Below are 21,156 nucleotides of genomic sequence, written 5' to 3' on the forward strand. Positions count from 1 at the left end.
CACACAGGGTTCAGTACTTGTGGCACGCGGGCTCAGTAGTTGTGGCTCGCGGGCTCTAGAGCACAGGCTCAGTAGTTGTGGCGCACGGCCTTAGTTCCTCCACGGCATGTGGGATCTTCCTGGGCCAGGGCTCGAACCCGTGTCCCCTGCATTGGCAGGCGGATTCTTAACCACTGCGCCACCAGGGAAGTCCCAAGTTGTGTTATTTTAAGCCACAAAGTTTGTCATAGCTGGTATCAGCAGCAGTAGGATACAAATGTAGCCTGCAGCTAAGGTATCAACCACTATGTGCTGGTAACTATTTCTAGTTGGGTACATAATGGTGAACAAAAGCTCCTTTGCCCTCATTTAGCTTGCATTCTTAAGTAGACACAAAAGTAAGTAAAACAAGTACTTTGATTTTATATAGTGGTGGTTCAGTGAAGAAAATAGAGTAAGCAGAGATGGGGTTAATGATGGAGGAAGGAGAGTGTTGTGTGTTCCCTTGTAGCAGAGTCAGGAACTTCTCTGAAAAGGTTACATTTGAGCAGAGACGTGAGAACAAAAAGAAACAAAACCAAAAGATGACTGGCAGAGAGAACCCCAAAGATAAGGGCCCTGGGGATGGAGCAAGCATAGCACGCATGAGAAACAGCAAGGCCACAGCAGCTGGTTCAGAGTGAGGAGGGGGACGCGGTGGATGAGACCAGAGGGTAGGCGGGAGCCTGCTCTTGTAGCGTCTTGTACACCGTGAAAGGAGTTGAGTTTTATTCTAACTACAGTGGGGAGTAATGGAGAGATTTTACGGTGTGGAAAGTTGATATGACATGTTTTAAACAGATCATTTTGACTAGAGACTTGAAGGGGGCCAGAGTGGAAGCCGGGAGGCCGAAAAGAGGTTTGGGCAAGAGCTGCTGGTGGCTTAGACTGCAGTGGTGAAGAACAAGGGATTTAGGCCATAGTTAGGCAGAGCAGATGTTTTTGAAGATGGCTGTGAAGCGTAAATGAGTGAGGAGAGCCTAGCACAGTGTCCGGTACACAGCAGGTGTCCTCAGCGGGGTTGCCATTGCTCCTGTCAGCGTCGTTGTCACCAGTGTTGTCCTCGTCAGCATGACCGCTGCTGCGGCCACCAGGGCTACTTTAAGCTTTTTGTACAAGAAGGACACGCCTCAGCCACGTTTAGCGTTCGTTTCGTTAGTGGCTACAGAGGGAGTGCAGAGTTATACCGTTACTGGAATTAACTGTATTATTTAATGTGTATATCTTCTGAAATTTTTGGATTATTTTGAATCTCCACTCACCTCTGTTGAAGCCACTGATTTTGGCTTGGTATTCATTTGAGATTATAGGAACAGGAGAGGACCTTACGTACTGAGTGCTATAAAGGGTACAAATCAGGACCAGCCCCATGGAGAGACACATAGCAGGGGGTGTGGGAGGATCCTGGACATGAGTTTCCATGCCCTCTCGCCATGAAATCAGGGCCCAGCACCTTCCTGGCACATTGATGTGTTTAACATCCTAGAAGCTCCACCAGGCTTCCTTGTCCAGAGATTTTATTGGGGTTTCATCATGTGGGCACAGTTGATCAAATCCTTGGCCACGTGACTGAACTCAATATCCCGGCCTCCTTCCCTCCCTGGAAGGAAGGAAATACCATTCCCAGGAGGTCAGGAGGCCAGATCTAGCCCATATCAGGTGACCCGCAGCCGCTGCTCTCTAATGACATGGTTGGTCTTTCTGGCCCACCCTCGTCCTAAGTCATCTTGTTGGCATAAGCTATCTAGGGGCCCACCTGAGGCACCTCATTGGCATATATCACCAGGGCCCTCATGAGTAACAAAGACACTACTGTCACTTGGGAAATTGCAAGGGTTTAGAGGTTGGACAAAGACCAGACAAATTCTTTATTATGCAACACGTGCTCACACATCGAGTGAGTGTTGGAGCTGGTGCCCCTGCTCTATCCACTACTCCCCCCCCCTTTTTTTTTTTTTTTTCACTATTAAGGCCCATAGGTAGACAAGTGGTTTGCTTAAAGTCACACAGCTAGTTACTCACAACAGGGCTTGTCCCCAGTACTGAGCACCAGTGTGTGCTCTTTTCCATATGCTGCTTTATTTTTTCATGTTGGGGCAGATGTGACCTGTTCCTGTGAATTTTGCAGCTAGTATGGCAGGTACAGTTAGTGAAAAGATTGGGGGTTTTGCTTTCATCTTTATTTCTACATCTGCAGAATATTACTTCCCAGCTAAGCTGTATCAGCTGTCAGTGTTTGTCCTCATTAGTTATATTTTATTCATAAATTTTAAAATCACGTGAAAAATTCAGTCAGTGCTTCCAACATTTATAAAGGTTATAAGTCCTTTTTGACTTATTGTTTTCTTTTTAAAAGTAAGAAATATTGATAAAATCAAATCAATCCATCATTATTTCTAGCCAGCATGGTGCTGTTTTTCTAATATTTGGCTTAATTTGTGTACCACTCTCTGCTTCTAGGTAGCATCCACTGTATCTTCCACGCAACTGGGCACCACTACACTTGGAAGAAAGTTACCACGACAGTGCACAACATTATTGTGGGCAAACTGTGGATCGATCAGGTGAGTAAAGGGACTCAGCATGCTTCTGAAGTTCAGAAGAATACGTCCATCTTTGTAGTATTTAGGACGTGTGAACTGGCCCCAGACTGCTGTTACTGGTTTATCAGTTTTGCCTAAGGAATTTCTCTCAGGCAGTAATCCCACCCCCAAACTCCCCGAGTTTCTATACCACAAACTATTACCTATAAATGACCAAGTTACAACATTCATTCAGTGACTACTCTACTAGGGCTGTGTTAGGTACTATGAAGAATACAAGAAAATAATAAACATGGCTCCCATCCTTCATCCTTTCATTATTCATCAAACATTTGTTGCCAAGCTGAGTGCTAGGTCTTGGGAATACAAAGTCATATGAGGCATTGTCCTGCCAAGAGTTATTTTATCATTGGAGATATATGACAGATATGTGTAGGATGAAAAGTATTTGCCAAAATAGACTAGTGTAAGAGCTGTACTAAAATACTATCTAGGGGCTTCCCTGGTGGCACAGGGCTTAAGAATCCACCTGCTGATGCAGGGGACACGGGTTCGAGCCCTGGTCCAGGAAGATCCCACATGCCGCGGATTAGCTAAGCCCGTGCGCCATAACTACTGAGCCTAGAGCCCTCGAGCCACAACTACTGAGCCTGTGTGCCACAATTACCGAAGCCCGCGTGCCTAGAGCCCGTGCTCTGCAGCAAGAGATGCCACTGCAATGAGAAGCCCGCTTGCCACAACTTGAGAAAGCCCGCACTTAGCAATGAAGACCCAACGTAGCCATAAATAAACAAACAGTCAAACTATCTAATTCATTGTCAATTTGCTCTTAAGACAGTGGTTGCAGTAAATTCAGAAAAGAGAGGGAATTCTGTCTGAGCAGTCAGGAAAGGCTTCACGGTAGATGTGGGCATGAAGCTGAGTCTTAAAGAGCTTTTTGGGATTTGCAAGATAGAAAGGAGGAGAAAATGCAATGAATGAAGTGTAGAAAGGCCCACGATATGTAGGGTTGAAACCGTGAGTAGAATACTTTAAGCACAGAGTTCATGAAGGGTACGAGTGGAGGATTGGTTTGGGAAGGTAAATTATTATGTGAATATCATCAGTGTGTGTGCTGAAGGTCGAATTATGCCACTGAACATGTGACACAGTTTTTTAAAAAAAGGTCATTTGGCCTTGATTCCAACCTGGCATACCAAGATTACAAAGGGATTCCACAGCATCTCAAGGTTGGCTAAGACCTGAATCTTAGGTACAGGAAAGCTAGAATGTAAGATTGAAAAGAATTATGATGCATGAGGCTTAGCATGTATTCAAGTCATCCATTCTTAATAAAACCAATCCATGATTCTTTTCTTTTTATAGTCTGGTGAAATTGATATTGTGAATCACAAGACAGGAGACAAGTGCAATCTTAAATTTGTTCCTTACAGCTACTTCTCTCGGGATGTAGCAAGAAAGGTAAGAGAAGTTGAAATTAAAATGTTTTTCACTTAGTGTGTATCCCATAGAAAGTCTGTTCCTTTGGAGCTGGTGTAGGTGGGTGGATTGTGTGTGTTCAAAAAAAAGGAGAGATAAAGGAGAAAGTCAGCAAAAGACAACAAGTTAGAGAATAAAAGTCAAGAGCAATGAGGGATTGGCATTTCCTGGCGGTCCAGTGGTTAGGGTGCTTTCACTGCCGTGGGCCCCGGTTCGATCCCTGGTTGGGGAACTAAGATTCTGCAAGCTGTGCAGGCGTGGCCAGAAATGAAAAGGGCAATGAGATTTGAAAATGGGCAACACCGAGGAAGGATGAAGGAAAGGGTTACCAGAAGAAGGCATGGGTACTTTGAAGTCTGAGTGAGAGTTCTGGTACCACCGCAGTGGAACTGTGCTGTGAGTTTTGATGGGAGAGTGAAGAAATCTGTTTGTGGCTCTCTCCGCTTTCCGGAGAGAAGAATATAACATAATTCTGAGTACAGTCAGATCCTTTTCCTACATATATCATTACAACAAAAATCTGTACAACAAAATGGTAATGAATCCTCCAACTCATGACTCAGTTATTTTAAGCAGCTCAAGAAAACATAACAAAATAATTTGAATGGTTCCGTGGAGTTTGTCATGACAGGATTTAACCAGTATTTACCCTAGGACTTCGGTTTCCAGAGTAGTCAGGTAAGCTAACACAGCGAATGCCGTACTCCAGAGCCCTGCTCTCCCTCTTTGTAGGTGACAGGGGAAGTGACAGATCCATCAGGAAAAGTTCACTTTGCCCTTCTGGGGACGTGGGATGAGAAAATGGAGTGTTTCAAAGTACAGCCAGTCATCGGGGAAAATGGGGGTGACACTCGGCAGCGAGGCCACGAAGCAGAGGAAAGCAGGGTCATGCTGTGGAAGCGGAATCCTTTACCGTGAGTATCAGTGTGAGCCCCGCCCGGGTCCTGCTGTGACCTCAGCCTTGGAGCAGTGTTGCGGCATTTCTGCCTTCCTTCCCACTTAATTCTGTGAGGGGACTGAGCACGGGACATCGGAACCTGGAGATATGACCAGAAGGTGGTCCCCGTGTGGTTGGGTTGTAGCGTGCCTTGTCCCAGGAAAGTTCAAACTACTCAAACCACGTCTGCCAAAAACATTTGGTGTTTCCTAAAGGTCCTTTGGATTGTGATTCCGAAGGATGTTTTTCTATAATTTAGAGTAGAACTATTCAGAAGTGGCTAGAGGAGAAAGATGCTCACCACCTGTGGCCCAAAGGCCTAGCAGCAGTATAAAGGTCCCTGAGATAATGTGCAGGACTTTGGAAAGAAATTAAGGTGGAGGCCATTTGTCTCCTGTCATTATTTAATATGTTCAGTCCTCAGTAATAGCCAAGGTTATCCCAGAAGGAGGTTAAAAAGAAAGCGAAGGAAACAGGAAGAAAGAAGTTTTATTTAGTAGAATGTTTCATCCTTCCTAATTTCACCTGAGCATAGCACAGGCCCAGAAAACTATCCAGTTGAGTGATCCTGGGGAGGGGATGGGGAATGGTCCAGTCGGGTCTCTTAATTAGGTGAACCTGATGTGGTTGGTCCTGGAGTCTTTCCATCTGTAGCACAGCCAGGGTGATGTAGCCCTTGTAGTGAACTTAGCTGGTGCTCTTTAACTAACAAGGGTCTCAGCTCTGGCATTACCCTTCCTCTTTCTCACCCTTTACTTTTAGGAAGAATGCAGAAAACATGTACTACTTCTCAGAGCTGGCTCTAACTCTCAATGCCTGGGAAGCTGGCACTGCCCCCACAGACAGCCGATTACGGCCCGACCAGAGACTGATGGAGAATGGGCGCTGGGATGAAGCAAATGCCGAGAAGCAGCGCCTGGAGGAAAAACAGAGACTTTCCAGAAAGAAGAGAGAAGCCGAAGCTATGAAAGCCACGGAGGATGGTAGTGGACGCCTTCTACTCTGTTTCCCAGTCCCGACGCGTGGCAAATGCCCATGTGTTTTCGGCTCTGATTGTGTTTTTCTTCACCCTCTTTCCCTTTTAGGCACGCCCTACGATCCCTACAAGGCACTGTGGTTCGAGCGGAAGAAGGACCCTGTTACCAAGGAGTTAACCCATATTTATAGGGGAGGATACTGGGAGTGTAAAGAGAAACAGGACTGGAGCTCATGCCCGGACATTTTCTGAACCGGCCGTGACAGAAGGAGGAGGATCCAAAGGAGAAGAGGACAGAGGATGCGCGGGAAAGCTGGCAGTTGTGACTCTTACGGAGAGCTTTCCTCAAGTTTGTCTGTCTTAACCAATCATTTTTTCCAAATCAATCACCAGAAGCAGACACCGTTGGTGGTGATTGGCTGGTTGCCTTAGCTGATTGAAACTGAAATCGACATTCTGGATCCTGTGTGTGTGAGGGAGAGGCGTCCTGGCTGCGTGTTAGTGTCGTCCCGCTTCTGCAGAGTCACGTGCTCTTGACCCTTTCCTCTCCCTCGGCCCCGGTTTGAGATGCTGTCCCTCACCCTCCCCTTACAGAGCCTGCCCAGCCAGGACCTGCGAAAGAGGATGACGCGGGGGCGTTCCGGTGCAGTTCAGAGCGAGAGCTGATTTTAGAGGTTCCCTTTAAAAAGAAACACCACGTAAGACTTAACCGACAGAGGCATCGTGAATGCTCGTGGTGGAGCTTGGGTGTGACGTTATGAAGTGTTCACAGATGGGGTCAATTGAACGGGGTGTCGATGCGGAGAAGACCGTGGCACTGGAACACTTGTGAGAGGGACTGTTTTGCAAGGCCGGGACGTTCAGAGTTAAATTCTTGGAAGTTTCGATCTTCACTCGCGTGAAACACCCTGCTGCTGTTCTCCATCTTCTTTGACAGCACCCGGGACCACTTGGGTGGTCGGTAGGAGGGTTGCGTTATCCTCACAAAGGGGTTTTACGGACTTGCTCAGGCGGAGAACTTCTGAGAACATGAGGCAGGATGGAAGAACACTGCTGGCCACCCTTGCTTTCCCCGCTCCTCCTCTCCCCCATCCTTCATTGCCTTTCCTCTCTTCTCCCTCCGCGCAGTACTGCTTCGGGTTTGTGCCCTGTGGAGCAAAGCGTTACCTGTCCCATTCTGATATACTTCAGAATCTGAGAGAAGGAGTGTATCTGGAATAAGTTTTCACCATCTCTCAAGCCCCATGGACTGGAGCCACCTCTGGAATAGTGCGTTAAGTATCTGTATAGTATATATATGTAGAGAAAAATCTCATTCTTTTCTGGTTTGATTTTCCTTCTTCCCATTAAGAATCTTGATTTTTGATATCACTTGTCTCCCTGGGACTCTCTCTTGGACACACTGATGTGGATTGGAGCCGCCTCTACTTTCCCTCTTTCAGGGGCAGACAGATTCCAAACCTGATCAGGATCCCGCCCAGCGGTTACTGAGCAGGGACCTTGTCCATGGTTTGTATCATGAGGTGCCCACTGCTGTCTAAACTCTGCTCTTCTAATTACCTGACTCTTGAAAATGAAATCCTAACCTCTTTCCTACCTTTTTTCCTTCTCTTACTAGGAAGAGTATGGGTAGAAAGTCAGGAGGGTAATTTCCAGTTTGAGCCTGCCTCTGTCCAAATCTCAGCACACAGAGCTGATCCCCAAAAGAGCCTTCTTCCTAGGAATCGGGGCTAAAAGCACCGTCACGTGGGGTGGGGAAGAGAACTGCTCCTGCTGGGCCCTGGTTTCCTTCATTTTTTTGTTCTGTATTTGTTTAAGTTGTCTTGTTCAGAAATCTAACCCCGCCGTGCCACCCACCCCTGGTTGAGGATCACAAATCGAGGTGCCTTCCTTGTATGCTTTTTGTTAGTGCTTTTTGTTTCTGTTCCTTAACTGCCGAGCCTCAGCCAGTGTGGGTCCTAGGGGGGAGAATCATTCCAGAGGAAGCCATCCCAGCAGGGAACTTGGATCTATACTGGGTAAATAGCACTCTTATTCCTTCCCCGCCATCCCTTCCTTCCTAGCTGTGATGAACTTGAGAGAGGGACACCTCCTGGGGAAGGTCCTCCTGCGAACTCAACTCGATCCCAGCGTAAGCAAGGGATTATTCCAGGGCTGCTTCTTTCAAGGAGGCCCATAAAAGCGTTGATGTAACTGGGGTGGGGGGCGGAGCTTTAGACAGCGGGAACTCTCCAAACAGACGGAACTTCCCTGCTCTGTCTCCCGCCCCCCCTCCCCGTTGTCTGCACTACGTTTCCAGCCTGATCCCCAGTGAGGTTCCTGCTAATGGAAGAGGCGTCGAGTCCTTCAGGTGAAATAAAGTCACATGAAAACAAAACAAAACTATATATATTTTCGGTTTTTTTGCCTTATTGTTTTTTTTCCAAGAAAACTACTAAATTAAATAATTTTTAAAAAGTCATATTGTTTGTCTGATTCACTTCTACTTAAGGAGGAGGCAGTGGGAAGAGGTGGAGAAGTGGCCCCTGGGTGATTTGTTCTTGGCAGTCTGGGAACTTGATCTTCATGGGAGATGGAAAGAAAAACTGGGCGCGGATTTCCAGATGTTTCGACTATTCAACAACATTCCAGAGGACCTAATGACCACATGAGTAGTTTTAACAGCCCCCGGTGCTTCAGTGCCATGTCACTGTCAGGGTCCCACCTTGCCATAGGGGAACGGTTTCTAGTGTTTTTGATACTGGGCCTGTTTCACCTCAAAAAATAAAAGTTCTTGAATTTCATCTCTCTTGTCCATTTAGATTTTCAGGATCTTAGTTAGCTGTTCCGTGTAAGGATTCAAATTCTATATTTTGAAACATAAGCAATTGAGTATTGATTTGAAGACCTTTGGAGAGAAGTAAAGGACAGTGAAAATGCTTGTTCAGTTTTTCTCTGCACACAGTTCAGGGAGGGGAGAAGGTGGCCACAGTGATCGAAGGAGCATGGAGAGGCCTCCGATGAGGGTGAGCGCCAATTCCTGCCCTGCGTCCACAGTGCTGAGACTGGAGCTCTCAGCATTGCCAGGCTTCCGCTTAAACAATTTCAAGAAGTATATTTTTCAATTGTCACGTTGAATATGAGGAAAGGCGCTCAAAAAATAAATTTACTCAAGGTCACATAGCTGATTGGTTAGTCACAGTACTGGAATTCAAAGCTGGGTTGGTTTAACCCCAGAGTTTGTGACCTTTACAAACTTGTGCTCTGTGAGAAACTGGGTTGGAAGGCGGCTGGTAGTTAAGTCATTTCCTCCTGGATTATACATCGTGCAGAAATGCGTATCTCTGTTTCCAGAAGCTTCTTAACGTCGATAATACTATTTTGGGAGTCCCACGTGAAGGAAGGCGCATTGGAGCATTCTTTTTTTTTGGCCATGCCGTGTGGCATGCGGGATCTTAGGTCCCCGACCAGGGATTGAACCCACGTCCCCGGAATTGGAAGCATGAAGTCTTAATCACTGGACCGCCAGGGATGTCCCAGAAGGAGCATTCTTGAAGTTCAGCCTCCTGGCTCCTTGGTTTCTCAAGGCTCTCATGCCCACAAAATCAGCTATGTTGTCAGGGGTCGTCTTTTCTAGCCTGGTTCTTGGGAAGGCCACTTAGCCTTGATGTTAAGTATTGGCAACGTTTTTTTTTTCTGGCAAGCTAAAAACCATGGTAGTCGACCCTTGACGCTTGTGAGAGCTGCATCCTGCAATTTTGAATACCGTAAGGTATGTAATTTCCTCCAATAGGGTCAGTCCAATGTACCTGAAACATTTGAATAATCCCTCCTTTAGTCCTTTAATGGGCTCCTGTGACATGATGGGTTGGGATGTGGATCCCGCGGAGTGTAGCTTACTCATGATTCAAAATTACACCTGTCAGGGACCTCTGAAGTCCCACAAAAATGTTAAACCTATACATTTCAAAGGTCTGCTCCACTTTCTGCAAGATAAGTGAAAATCAACCTATAGTATAGTCCTAAAAGGAAGTGTAGAAAAGTCCAGAATTTATTCACTATAAGGTATATACCTTGTGAAACCCTAAGATTATCAAAATTTAGAGCTTGCATCTAAAAGTTTATAAAGCTTTTGCCCAGTACTGTGCCCTGCCCTGTGGGAAGCATCCCTCAAGCCTTCCCTGGCTTTCCCTTCTGAAGCTCATAAAATAACCTGGTTATGTTCTCAGCCTTTCCTCCCTTCTGTCTTTTCAAGTCGAGCGCTCCTTTTGGGGTTCACAGTGATCCCCCAGGGGAAGGAAGCAAGCTGGTCAGATGAGGCATCTTTAAAGGCAAGAACTAAGGAGCTCAGAATCTTCTGTAAGTAGCCTTGCAGAGGTCACACCTGAGTTTGACCAGGTGATTTAAGAAGTTAGTAAACAACCAGTCGGCCCTGAGAGAGGTATGGCTAGGAATGTCTCCATTCGTTCATTCATTCAACATTGACTTCCAGCTTGTTACATAACATAACATTAGAGATACAAATGGCAAGAAAGAGCTCAGATAAACGGGCAATTACACTCTAGTTTGATAAATGGCATGAAAGCACTGTAGAGGGGCAACAAGCCTATAGAGAGTGGGGGGGGAGGGGATAAAGACATGTCAGGGAAGCCTTCTATTTAATACAACTAGGAGAATGTATCTGAGTTGAGAGTTGCAGGTTTAATAGGGGTTAGGGAAACGGCACCCTGTAAGATGCTGCATGGATAAAGATGGAGAGCAAAGTCGAGGAAAGCATCCTGCTTTTGGATGGCTGTATGAATGGCTGGAGTTTAAGGTCAAGGAGCGGGCACTGATACAGTGATGGAGAGAGGTAAGGCCCAAGTCATGGAAGTCTTCATATACCACATAAAGAAACCTTGGTTTTCGTTTTCAGCAAGGGAGCCAGTGAAAGATTTGTAAGCAGGGTGATGGGTTCCAGTGTGGAAAATGATTGACAGGTAGTCAGATCAATTAAGAGATTGGAGAAGTTGTGAGAATGAAGAGAAGTGCAGGGATTCCAGTATTGACTGGAATGAACAGCACTTGAGTATGGTTATTGGTGGAGAGCAGAGGGAGGGAGGGAGGGAGGAACTTGTATTTTTCTTGCTCAGGAAACTTAGAAGGAAGGTGGTAGCAAGCTAAACAAGTCTAGAGGGAAAGATGGGTTCATTTGGGGGCATTCTGAGTTGGAGGAGCCTGTGGAGAGGTTGAGTAAGCGACTTAAAACATGGGTCCAAATGTAATGGCTACATTTTTGTGAGAACTGAGGAATGAGGTGCTGAGAGAGGCTGCACATTAAAATCACCTGCAAATTAAAAAATATATAATCCTGAGCGCCATCTGCAGAGATTCTGATTCACTTAGGGTTAGGGCTAGTGCAATTTTATCTATATGTATATAAACGCAAGGGTCACAAAATTATGAAATGAGAGGAGGAAGTGGGATAAATCAGCATATTAGGGGATATTATTAAACCACAGCTCGCTTCTCAGAGTTTGAGAGGTCTGAGCCAATTCCACATTTTGACAATGTCTGTATGTTTCAAATTTTTTAAACGTCAAGATGAGATTACAAAAATTGAGGTATACTTTAAATAGGTTTAGCAAATCAATGCTTTTAACATACAGATACAATGACTCTATGTATACTTCATCAGGAGGTAACATTGAAAATTGACATTTGAAATCTTTACAAATGGCCTTCCTGTCTGTCCTCTTGCATACACTTCTTGAGACCACTTTGACAATATCTGAAAAATTCAAAATGTTCATGTATTTTGGCCTTGCGAAATCTGCCTTCTCACAAGAAAAACAAATACAAAAGGATAGTCATTGCAGTATTGTTTTTAATAATGAAACCTAGGGGAAAAAAGTCAAAATGTCCATCATTAGGTATTTGATTACATGGATTGTGTTATATCCATACAATCCGATATTGTGCATGGGTTAAAAAGAATGAAATAGGTCTACATACATAGCTGACATGAAAAAAAAAAGTCCATGATTTATTTTTAACTTTTTTTCTTTTTTGCAGCACGCGGGTCTCTCACTGCTGTGGCCTCTCCCGTTGCAGAGCACAGGCTCCAGACGCGCAGGCCCAGCGGCCTATGGCTCACGGGCCCAGCCACTCCACGGCATGTAGGGATCTTCCCGGACCAGGGCACGAACTCGTGTCCGCTGCATCGACAAGCAGACTCTCCACCCCTGCGCCACCAGGGAAGCCCTCCACGATTTAGTTTTAAATGAGAAAAGCAAATTGCAGGGTAGTTAAAACACAGAGAAAAGTAAAATTATTTATCACATCTAGCTTATAAACAGAGGCCTTGCCTCATCACCTCTAGTGCCTACCTCCAGCTGAACCTATATCCGAATCATTTTTTGCTGCAATGGAACAGATATTATTTCATTATAGATATGAGGAAAACCTCTTCCAAGGAAAGCCGAAATAGCTCAGTTGGGAGGCCATTAGACTGAAGATTTAAAGGTCCCTGGTTCGATCCCGGGTTTCCGTGACTCTTCTCTTCTCAATAACGTGCGTACTCGTCTACCTCTCTGTAAGGGGGATGATCTCAGGCTGCTACCCAGGCCTCACTTGAGCATTGATGATAATGTACTTGGGTGGATGCGGAAGAACAGGCCGGTTTTCTTTCTTTTCTCTGGGAAGGAGGAAACCGTAAAGGGATTTATGTCTTTGCTTTTAAGCTGCTCTGTGTGGCTGCTCTGTGTGGCCGGCGGGCTCTCTCCCCCCACACACGGTGCGCCGTTCGCTTTCGAATTCATCCCAGCCCGCCGGCTTCTTTCCCACCACGTTCCAGGAGCTGCCGGTGTTGGACTCTCTCCCCGCTGGGACGGGCGCGCCGACGCTCCGCAGGGGGATTTGGCGGTCATGGAGCCACCACGTGCGGGGCGCGGGGCTGCACAGAAAGAAATCCTCGATTTCAGCTTGGGGTTTAACAATAACAAGGACAGCTTTTGCTGATGGTGGCGGCGGCGGGGTGGGGTAGGGTTGGAATTCCTTTCTGGTTTATGCCTACACTAGCGTTATCAAATCAAATACAGGACGCCCAATTAAATTTGAATTTCGGAGAAACAATGACTATTTCTAGTATAAGCCTCCCAAAGATTGGCATGGGACATAATACACGTATTAGTTATTTTTCCGAAATTCAAATTTAACTGTATTTTTATTCGCTAAATCGCAAACCACTATTGTACATCATATCCCCACACATCTCTGGATGCGCCCCTCCACCCCACACCGCGTCCCCGGAAAGATACTCAGAAACTGTAGTCAGGACGACGTGGATTTCAGAAGAGACTGGTAATTTCTTATTCTCATCTCTCAGGTTTCAAAATGCATTTGCGTCCATCAGCTAATTTGTTCTCACCACCACCGGACGAGACCTTGGTGGGGATCACCAGGAAACACCCCAGGAATCAGCCATCTCACCTGGTCCCAGGCTTCCAGAACTGTCCGCTCTGGCCTGGGATGGGGGTGGAGGAAAGGGAGATTTGGAAGTTGGAATGAATCTTAAAAAAAAATTGTGTTAAGATGATGAGCCACTCCATTCAAGGCAGTGCAATGGAACACACGCTCAGGGAATGCTTTCTCTTCTGCCAGCTCCCAGGCTGGGACATGGGGAGAGAGGAATGAGACCTAGTCCTCACATAAAAGGCAACATGGAGAACTATTGTTTTTGGACCTATTATTTGTCCTCCCCTTTCTGTTAATCTGTGCCAAGATGCCTGCTGATGAGGGGCTTCAGCCCCCAAAACTTTGCGCTCTTGGGTGGAAGGATGCATTTTGCTTAAGGGACTCTTTGAAAAATTCAATGATCATCAAAAGGAAGGAAAACAAAATGGTGGATGAATAGATGGGGCAGTTCAAACTTTGCATGATGCATGTCGGCACGTGTGATGGTGAATTTTATGTGTCAATTTGGCTAGCTATGGTGCCCAAATGCCAGTCTAGGTGGTGCTGTGAAGGTATTCTTTAGATGTGATTAACATTTAAATCAGTAGACTCTGAGTAAAGCACATTATCCTCTATAATGCGGGTGTGCGTCGTCCAATCAGGTGAAGGTTTAAGAACAAAGACTGGGGTTTCCTGATGAAGAAGGAATTCTCCTCAAGACTGTAACACAGAAAGCCTACCCGAGCCTCCAGCTGGCTGCGCTGCTGAAGCTGGACTCAAGATGCAACATCAACTCTTACCTAAATTTCCAGCTTGTTGGCCAACCCAACAGATTCTAGACTTGACGGCCCCCACAATGCCCTGAGCCAATAAAAAAAATTAAAAAATAAATAAATAAATCTCTATCCACCCAGACAGCATGCTTTAAAGTGTTACACACAGGTAAGAGGGAAGGGTGAGATTTTTATTATTGCTCCCGAGGAAAAAGTGCTCTGAACGAAGGTCAACCACCTCGGGACCATGAAGGTGGGCACCATACTCCTAGGAAATGTTGGGCCTTTGCCCTGAAAGGGCAAACCCTTCCCAGTTTCCAGCCTGAGGAATCCCTTTGGGAAGTATTTGGATACAAGCAAGAAGCTCCGAGAAGAATACAGGTGTGTCTGCCTGCATCACCAAGCTCGCAAGCCTGGCATACCCCTACTCACCTTTCAAGGCAAGGTTCTAATGTCTTTTTTTCCTGCCAGGTTCTGCTCTACCCACCTTCTAGTCATTCCTCGGTGTTACCAAAGTATATATTCCTCTATTAAAGCAATGATTACACGGTCCCAAAGGTCTGCTACCAGCTCTATAGTAGCTCCACAGTGCAGGGGAGGAGACCAGGGATGGTGCGGGTCACCAAGAGCTTCCCCGGTGGGATGGCGGTTAAGCTGAGTCCTCAAAAGTGCTTTGGGCGGACGAGGGGGAAGAAGTGAAAGTGTGGTTGCATTCCAGTTAGAGGGAACACCGTGAGCCAAGGCCCGGAGGATTGAAAAGGTATAGCGAGATCTGTAGTACGACAATAGTGGCGTGTACGCTTGAGAAGTGGAGGGAGGTGGGTTCAGCCAACCCAGAGTGGGGTGAGCGCGCGTGCGCAAAGGCCAGGCCCGTGGGGGCGGGGCTGGCGAGGGTGGCGAGCGGGGCGCGGGCGCGCTTTTAGAGTCCAGGGCGGTGGTGGCTGCCACCACTTCTGGCTGGATCCCGGATCGTCTCTTTCAGCTCATCAGTTTCGTGGGCGCCTAGGATGGCAACAAGGAACTGCGAAGTGGCGCTTCTCGGGAGAAGTAGCAGCTTGGTACCTTTAACACTGAACTGTGGTCTCCGACCCTGTGCGCTTTGGGTTTGGGGCAACGAATCGCGGAGGGGCGGAGACAGTGAGTAAGCGGCTTCTCCTCCCTACGCAGGGTTTTGCAGAAATCAGGATTCACGTTTGCCAAGGGGTCTCTATATAAAAGAGGACGTGTTCTGTTTTATTTGAGAAATCTGTATTCATCTGCCAGAGAACGACTTAATCACCTTCTTTCCATACTCCCCACTTCGCCTGCCCGGCGCCGTGGGATCTCTGGACTGCAATTGGGTCGAATCACACACAAAGGAGGAGTCCGGAAACTCACCCGGTATCCCGCCCATTAGCTGCAGCGCAAACGATTACATGCCTTTCACTCACCGCAGTGCAAAGTATCGCTGTGAGCCCGGATAGCTCAGTCGGTAGAGCATCAGACTTTTAATCTGAGGGTCCAGGGTTCAAGTCCCTGTTCGGGCGGAGTTTCCTTTTTTTAACAGGTATTTTAAAAGTGAGAACTAGCTTTAGGGGCCTCTGATTTTTAGCCGGTTGCCTTTGGAAAAGGGAGTAAAATGTGGAGCGTGTACCCTGCGTTTCCAACCACTTCCCGGGGGTAAAAGGCAGGCAGACACCACGGGCCTTTGTGCAAAGGCCTCCAGGAGATTCGCAGTGCATCGCTGTAGGGTCTAAATAAGCTGGCTTACTCGGCAGCCGCCGACTGGGCTGCTTGGTCTCAACTACTGCTGCAATTAAAGAAAGGGGGACGAAGCCTTCAGGAAGTCGCTGGGGCTCCCGCAGTCGCCGCCTCCCTTCGCTCTCCGTGAGCGAGCCCTGCAGACCCTCTCTCTCGGGTTCCCTCCCTCTGGGTGCCTGAGGATTGTGGGACGGATCCCGCACCCTTCCACTCCACCTTGCTACCCTTCTAGAGAATATTTTTTGCGCTCTGAAAAGGAAGAGGTGCCATCTAGAAACTGAAGCACCAGGCAGGGCAGCTCCCCCTCTCTACCGAGGTCCAGTCTCTCCGCTAACCCCCAAAGTGTGACCCTGAATCCAGGGAGAAGTTGAGGTTGAGACGGCAGCTTCTGCTGGTGGGAGAAGGAGGGTGCCTGCTGGGAAAGCGTGCGTTTGAGGGGCTGGAATGCGAAGTGTCCTGGAGTTCGAAAAACAAAAATGTTAGCTCCCGCTGACTACAAATTAATAAGGACAGCATTTGGCTCCTGAGAAGTTTTGAGGAAGTCGGGTTGTGGACGCAAGAGCTCAGGCATGGATTCACCAAGACTAAACTAATCTTCCCTGTGAGGTGAAGGGACCAGGTACATCCTTGCCTACCTGGAGACTGAGCCTTCCTTGCTTCTGCCAGGCAACAGAAGAAAGTCGATCTTGAACTCATTAACAGGATGGGGATGTGGGCTGATTGAGTCAGCTGCCCTCTTAGGTGATGGACTATGGTACCTAACGTACCCAAAGGACGCTGATCGGTGGGGCAGGGCGAAGGTGGAGATAGAACTCAAGTGGGAGGCAGGGCCTTCACCCCTTCACCCTCCAAGCTGAATGCCTTACCCTGTACCTACACAGACCCACAGTTTTCTTCTCTCCAAAGCACAGCTTCCTCATCAGGAGCAAGGGAATAATAGTAACAGCATCCCTCTCATAAACCTGTGCTGATTAAATGAGGTAACAATGCATGCAACGGTGCTTAGTAGAGTCTTTGCCCCAAAGCGAGCATGCAGTACATTGCAGCTATTATTATTAAAGAGCTTTCAGTCTAGGGAGGGAACAAAAGACACACTGAAACAGGTAAGAAACCATTTCAAAGAAATATGTTCCCAATATGTGAAGATCACGAACCCGTATTCATGTGACTTGTGTTGGTTGGTATGTGCTGAGGCGACAGCAATGGTCACCGACCCAAGGAAGAGTGGGATTCTTTCTGGAAGGAAGTGAATCATGGCACTCAGGTGGCGTTCCAGGGGAACAAAGTAAGGGAGGTGAGGCAAACACTCGGATTTTGCCTCTTCTTCCTGAGGAAGTCCCCTGGGAAGTGAGCAAGTCCATTTCTGGCAACCTTGAAAAGTGGAGTCTCTTTGCTCCGATCATTTCCTGACTGAACAAGAACACACCAGGTGGGGGAAAGGAGAGGACAAGGGGAGGAGAGCACTGAGACCTCCTGGCTCTTTCCTCCTTCCTGTCCTCAAGTTCACTCCCTCTCCCTTTCACCAAGGGGTGAAAAGTGAGAAAAAAGCAAAACAAAACAAAACACCAAAAATTAAAAGGAAAAGACAAATCACAGTCTCTCTCTACCAAGACCTTTCAAGCTTTGGAGCTGAATAGCTCTGCTTCGGTTCTGGATGATTTGAGGGCAAATTAGTTATTTCATTTAAAAATTGTCATTATATCAACCTTAAGGCAGGGGTGGGGGGGTGGGGACTGAACTGACACCACGTAGAGGACGTGCTGGGCACACAGTAGGCACACAGTAGGCACTTAGTAGGCGGCTGTCTTTCCTCTTATTAGGGTCCTGGGGAGACGTAAAAAAAAGCCTTAGGAAGACAAGAATATGTAGCCTGGGACAATTTCCCCACATTGACAGAAATTCTTTTTCTCACTCACTGCCCTCGAAATCTCAGAGCTAAAATAAGATGCAATTTGGAAGGTGAAATTGGGAATTGGAAAGGTAGAGATGAAAGAAAATCTTAGTTTTTTAAATTTTTTTTCTTAACTTTCCTTAACAGGGTCGAGAAGGTTAACATGCTCGCCGAAATAGCTCAGTTGGGAGAGCGTTAGACTGAAGATCTAAAGGTCCCTGGTTCGATCCCGGGTTTCGGCAGAGCTTTTGCTGACCCATCATTGGACGGGACTGGAGTCTGGAGTACCTTCCTTTCCTTACAGTGTCTCCCATGAAGGCTCACCTCCCTCCCCGATCCCACACACTGCGAGGATCCTAAGAGCTTAAACCTCGTAAAGATATCACAAATCATGGAATGACCTGGACCCAGTCCACTTAGACTATGTGTCGGATGTTTCATAGTGTGATGGCCACCACTTCCGGTCTGCACGTAGAAGGTCTTGAGTTTGATGCCAAGTATAGTTACGCTGGGCTTGCAAGCGTTTCTCGTTGACGACTGACATGAAGACTTCAAAAACGTTTGTCTATACACGCAAGTCAGGGTCCTATCAGCGTGTTAGAAATTTGGTGAAGAATGGTTCTCGGCTGAAGATGTGATTTATAAGCACGTGTGTTGACCTGAAATATTTCTTGGAACCCCAGTCTTCTCACCGAGCTTTTAATAAACAGTGTGTGAACTATTATCACTTAGTGCCAAAATGTGCACATTTACTGCCAGGAGCATTACCATCCGTGACTCTGACGATGTTTATTGATGTTTCTATATAAAATAATACATGTTAGTTTTAAGGAAAAAATATCTGAAGACAAAGTATCTATCATACAAGGTTGGAAGAGAAAAGACTGAGGTTGGAAGAGAAAGTTATCAGTTGCTTTCCTCACCTTTCACTTTTTCTGCAAAATCCACCTTTGGTCTGGCCTGGGTTGTAAACTCCAGGAGGGCTGAATGAAGTGTGTTCTGCATAACCTCACACCTGCTCAGCGAGAGTGGTGTGGACGCACGCTCAAACTTGTTTTAGGAGTTTAAAATAACCGCCCGAACAGGGACTTGAACCCTGGACCCTCAGATTAAAAGTCTGATGCTCTACCGACTGAGCTACCCGGGCTCGGAAAGGCAGCGTGGCTCCTAGTCTATCCACAGAAAATAGACCACGTGGCCCTATTCTTTTCCTATTCGAGTAAAATCCTGAGTCTTTTTGTTGATTACGTGAGTGGTGAAACTGCAAAATCAAGGTCGGGAAGGCGTTTGGCGAAGGAATCTTTTCTGATCCCATTACAGAAAGACTATAAAGAATATAGACCGTGCTTCCACGCCAGCAGCGCCCCCGCCCCTCGCGTCCTAAAGGGAACATCCCAGGAGGAATTCTCCAGATTTAGGACGTCTGGATTTCTAAATCCAATCTTGGTCTGTGAAGAATCCCGGAGGGTCTTGCGGGTGGAATCTTATGAGTAATTGATTAGGTCTCCAATCTTTATTAGTCAGAGCACATCCAGGACCAAGACCCGGTCCTGGTCCTCAGTGGGGCGGGAAGGCACGCAAAACAGAAGTCAAGCGCTTTGATGGTGGTAAGCAGGTCAATGCCAGAAGTAAGTGTCCTGCCCAGTATTCAAGCAGGAGGTGATGCCCAGATGAGCTACCAATGGTGACTGGGGCCCTGAAGGCTTGGGAAGAGAATTTTGAGCAGAGGGAACAACAAAAGGAAAAGGACCTTCGCCAGGGAATCTGAACATTTTCCTTGAAGCTCCCATTGAAAGGTTTGGATCCGGCTGGAGTTTATATTTTTAGGAAGTCCCATTACCCTGGCAGCTGTGTCCTGAATATAACTAATGTGGACACACAAAACCCAAAAAGTTTCCTGCCATTTCAGTAAACAACCCATGTTGCCTACCATTCCACTAAACAACGAATGTTGCAGCCATCAAGCCACCAGCCACTGCACCTTCCCTGTTGGTGCGCCCAGAGGGGAATTCAGGATGCAGAAAAACAGGATACTGGCCCTAGAGAGTTAAGATGCATGTCAAAGGAATAATTTCAATGAACCCAGACCCTTGCGTCTTCCCAAACTTAGAAAAGCACTAAAATAATTAACTTGAGATGTCTGTTTTGTGTGTGTGTGTGTTTGGCAGTAATCATTTGATGTTCAACTACATGGTTTTTTTTCCCAGCAAAAAATCCTATATATCCTGGCCCCTCCCTTACCTTCCTGGAACAGTTCCTCAGAGCTGAGAGGCCGATTCCCTGGCTATAGTCTTCAGTAAGTTCCCTGAATAAAACGAAACTCTCAAGTTTTAGGTTGTGTGTTTTTTCAGTTGTCACTAATAAGTGCATTTTTTCATTACTCCTGTTTCTTCATTGCCATGTTATTCATTGAGGCTCTGGATAAGATCCCTTGAAAGGGAAGGGAAAGGAATCCTATGGGGTAGAGCCTCATAACCATTTTAGCTGCCCTCGGATTTCAGAGACACTCTGAACTCTGTTGGGGAAGGATGACGTCTGCAGTCTTTTATGGAGAAATATATCCGTGTAGCCGAGCAGGACCCTAGGGGGCCTTCCTGAGACAGAGACCCCGAACTCCACCTAGTGTGCTCCACCTGCCTCTTGTTTGTAGAAAAGCTTTAGTCTCCCAGGCCTCCCAAGAGTCAGAAAAAGCTAGCTCAAGAGGTAAGGATTGGAAGAATGTGAACCTATAGTAACAAAAGCTAGCAGTTGGGCGAGGAGAACTGGTAAACAGATCAGCCCTATAGGAGTCACAGAATCTTTAGTTCTTCCCTGAAGGACATAGACTCTGATGCACATTCCTGAGTTGTTTTGCAGATACTAAAACCACCACCAGAGGGAAAAAGCTAACTGCATGATGACCAGACCGAAGCCTCGACACAAGCTGCTCCATCTTGGGCAGTACTGAATCTATGACTTGCATACTTCCAGAAATTCGCCTCAAGGAAGTGGAACCAAACAGACCCTGGAGTTGAAGATTAACTGTGCTTAAAACGAGGTGATTCCGACCAGATCACCGCATGAATCATTTTGAGATGATTATCGGAGCTGTCTGTGCTGTTCTGCACATAGCCCACACACCCCTGAAACTTCCTGGTTTTTCCCTATAAAACCCTTTCCCCTCTAACTGGCAACTTGGAGATGGTTTTGGGGACACTAGTTTGCTATCTTCCCAGGTTGCCGGCTTCCTGAATAAAGCACCAACCCTTGTGTCTCTTGAACACTGACTTTTGAGTGAGATCAGCTGAAACTGAGCTCGGTTCCGGCTCCGGTTGGTAACCTCAGGAACTATGAACAAAGTTTAAAAAGTAATCCACTAGGGCAAGATAGTCACGTTATGTTAAACA

General features: G+C 46.7%; 1 protein-coding gene and 4 non-coding genes across 7 annotated transcripts in view; 4 read left to right on the forward strand and 1 right to left on the reverse strand.

Annotated features, from left to right (window-relative positions):
- The window catches only part of OSBP (oxysterol binding protein), a 33,817-nt gene extending 25,403 nt beyond the window's left edge, over window positions 1-8,414 (forward strand). For all 3 annotated transcript variants that reach the window (XM_022591901.3, XM_089914761.1, XM_089914759.1), the window contains exons 10-14: window positions 2,479-2,582; window positions 3,927-4,022; window positions 4,773-4,954; window positions 5,740-5,960; window positions 6,063-8,414. In XM_022591901.3, the coding sequence (XP_022447609.1) occupies window positions 2,479-2,582; window positions 3,927-4,022; window positions 4,773-4,954; window positions 5,740-5,960; window positions 6,063-6,205 (746 nt within the window). In that variant the 3' untranslated portion in view covers window positions 6,206-8,414. The remainder of the gene's footprint in view (window positions 1-2,478; window positions 2,583-3,926; window positions 4,023-4,772; window positions 4,955-5,739; window positions 5,961-6,062) is intronic.
- A 3,977-nt stretch (window positions 8,415-12,391) lies between these two features.
- Window positions 12,392-12,464, forward strand: TRNAF-GAA (transfer RNA phenylalanine (anticodon GAA)). Its single transcript has one exon. It is a non-coding gene; the product is annotated as a tRNA-Phe (tRNA).
- A 3,128-nt stretch (window positions 12,465-15,592) lies between these two features.
- On the forward strand, window positions 15,593-15,665 carry TRNAK-UUU (transfer RNA lysine (anticodon UUU)). Its single transcript has one exon. It is a non-coding gene; the product is annotated as a tRNA-Lys (tRNA).
- A 2,274-nt stretch (window positions 15,666-17,939) lies between these two features.
- Window positions 17,940-18,012, forward strand: TRNAF-GAA (transfer RNA phenylalanine (anticodon GAA)). Its single transcript has one exon. It is a non-coding gene; the product is annotated as a tRNA-Phe (tRNA).
- Window positions 18,013-18,844: 832 nt separating this feature from the next.
- Window positions 18,845-18,917, reverse strand: TRNAK-UUU (transfer RNA lysine (anticodon UUU)). The gene has a single exon. It is a non-coding gene; the product is annotated as a tRNA-Lys (tRNA).
- Between the last annotated feature and the right edge of the window lie 2,239 nt (window positions 18,918-21,156).

Source organism: Delphinapterus leucas, chromosome 7 (assembly GCF_059928025.1).
Source record: "Delphinapterus leucas isolate spDelLeu-1000000601 "Yukka" chromosome 7, BTC_Dleu_Yukka2, whole genome shotgun sequence".
NCBI classification, from domain to species: Eukaryota; Metazoa; Chordata; class Mammalia; order Artiodactyla; family Monodontidae; genus Delphinapterus; species Delphinapterus leucas.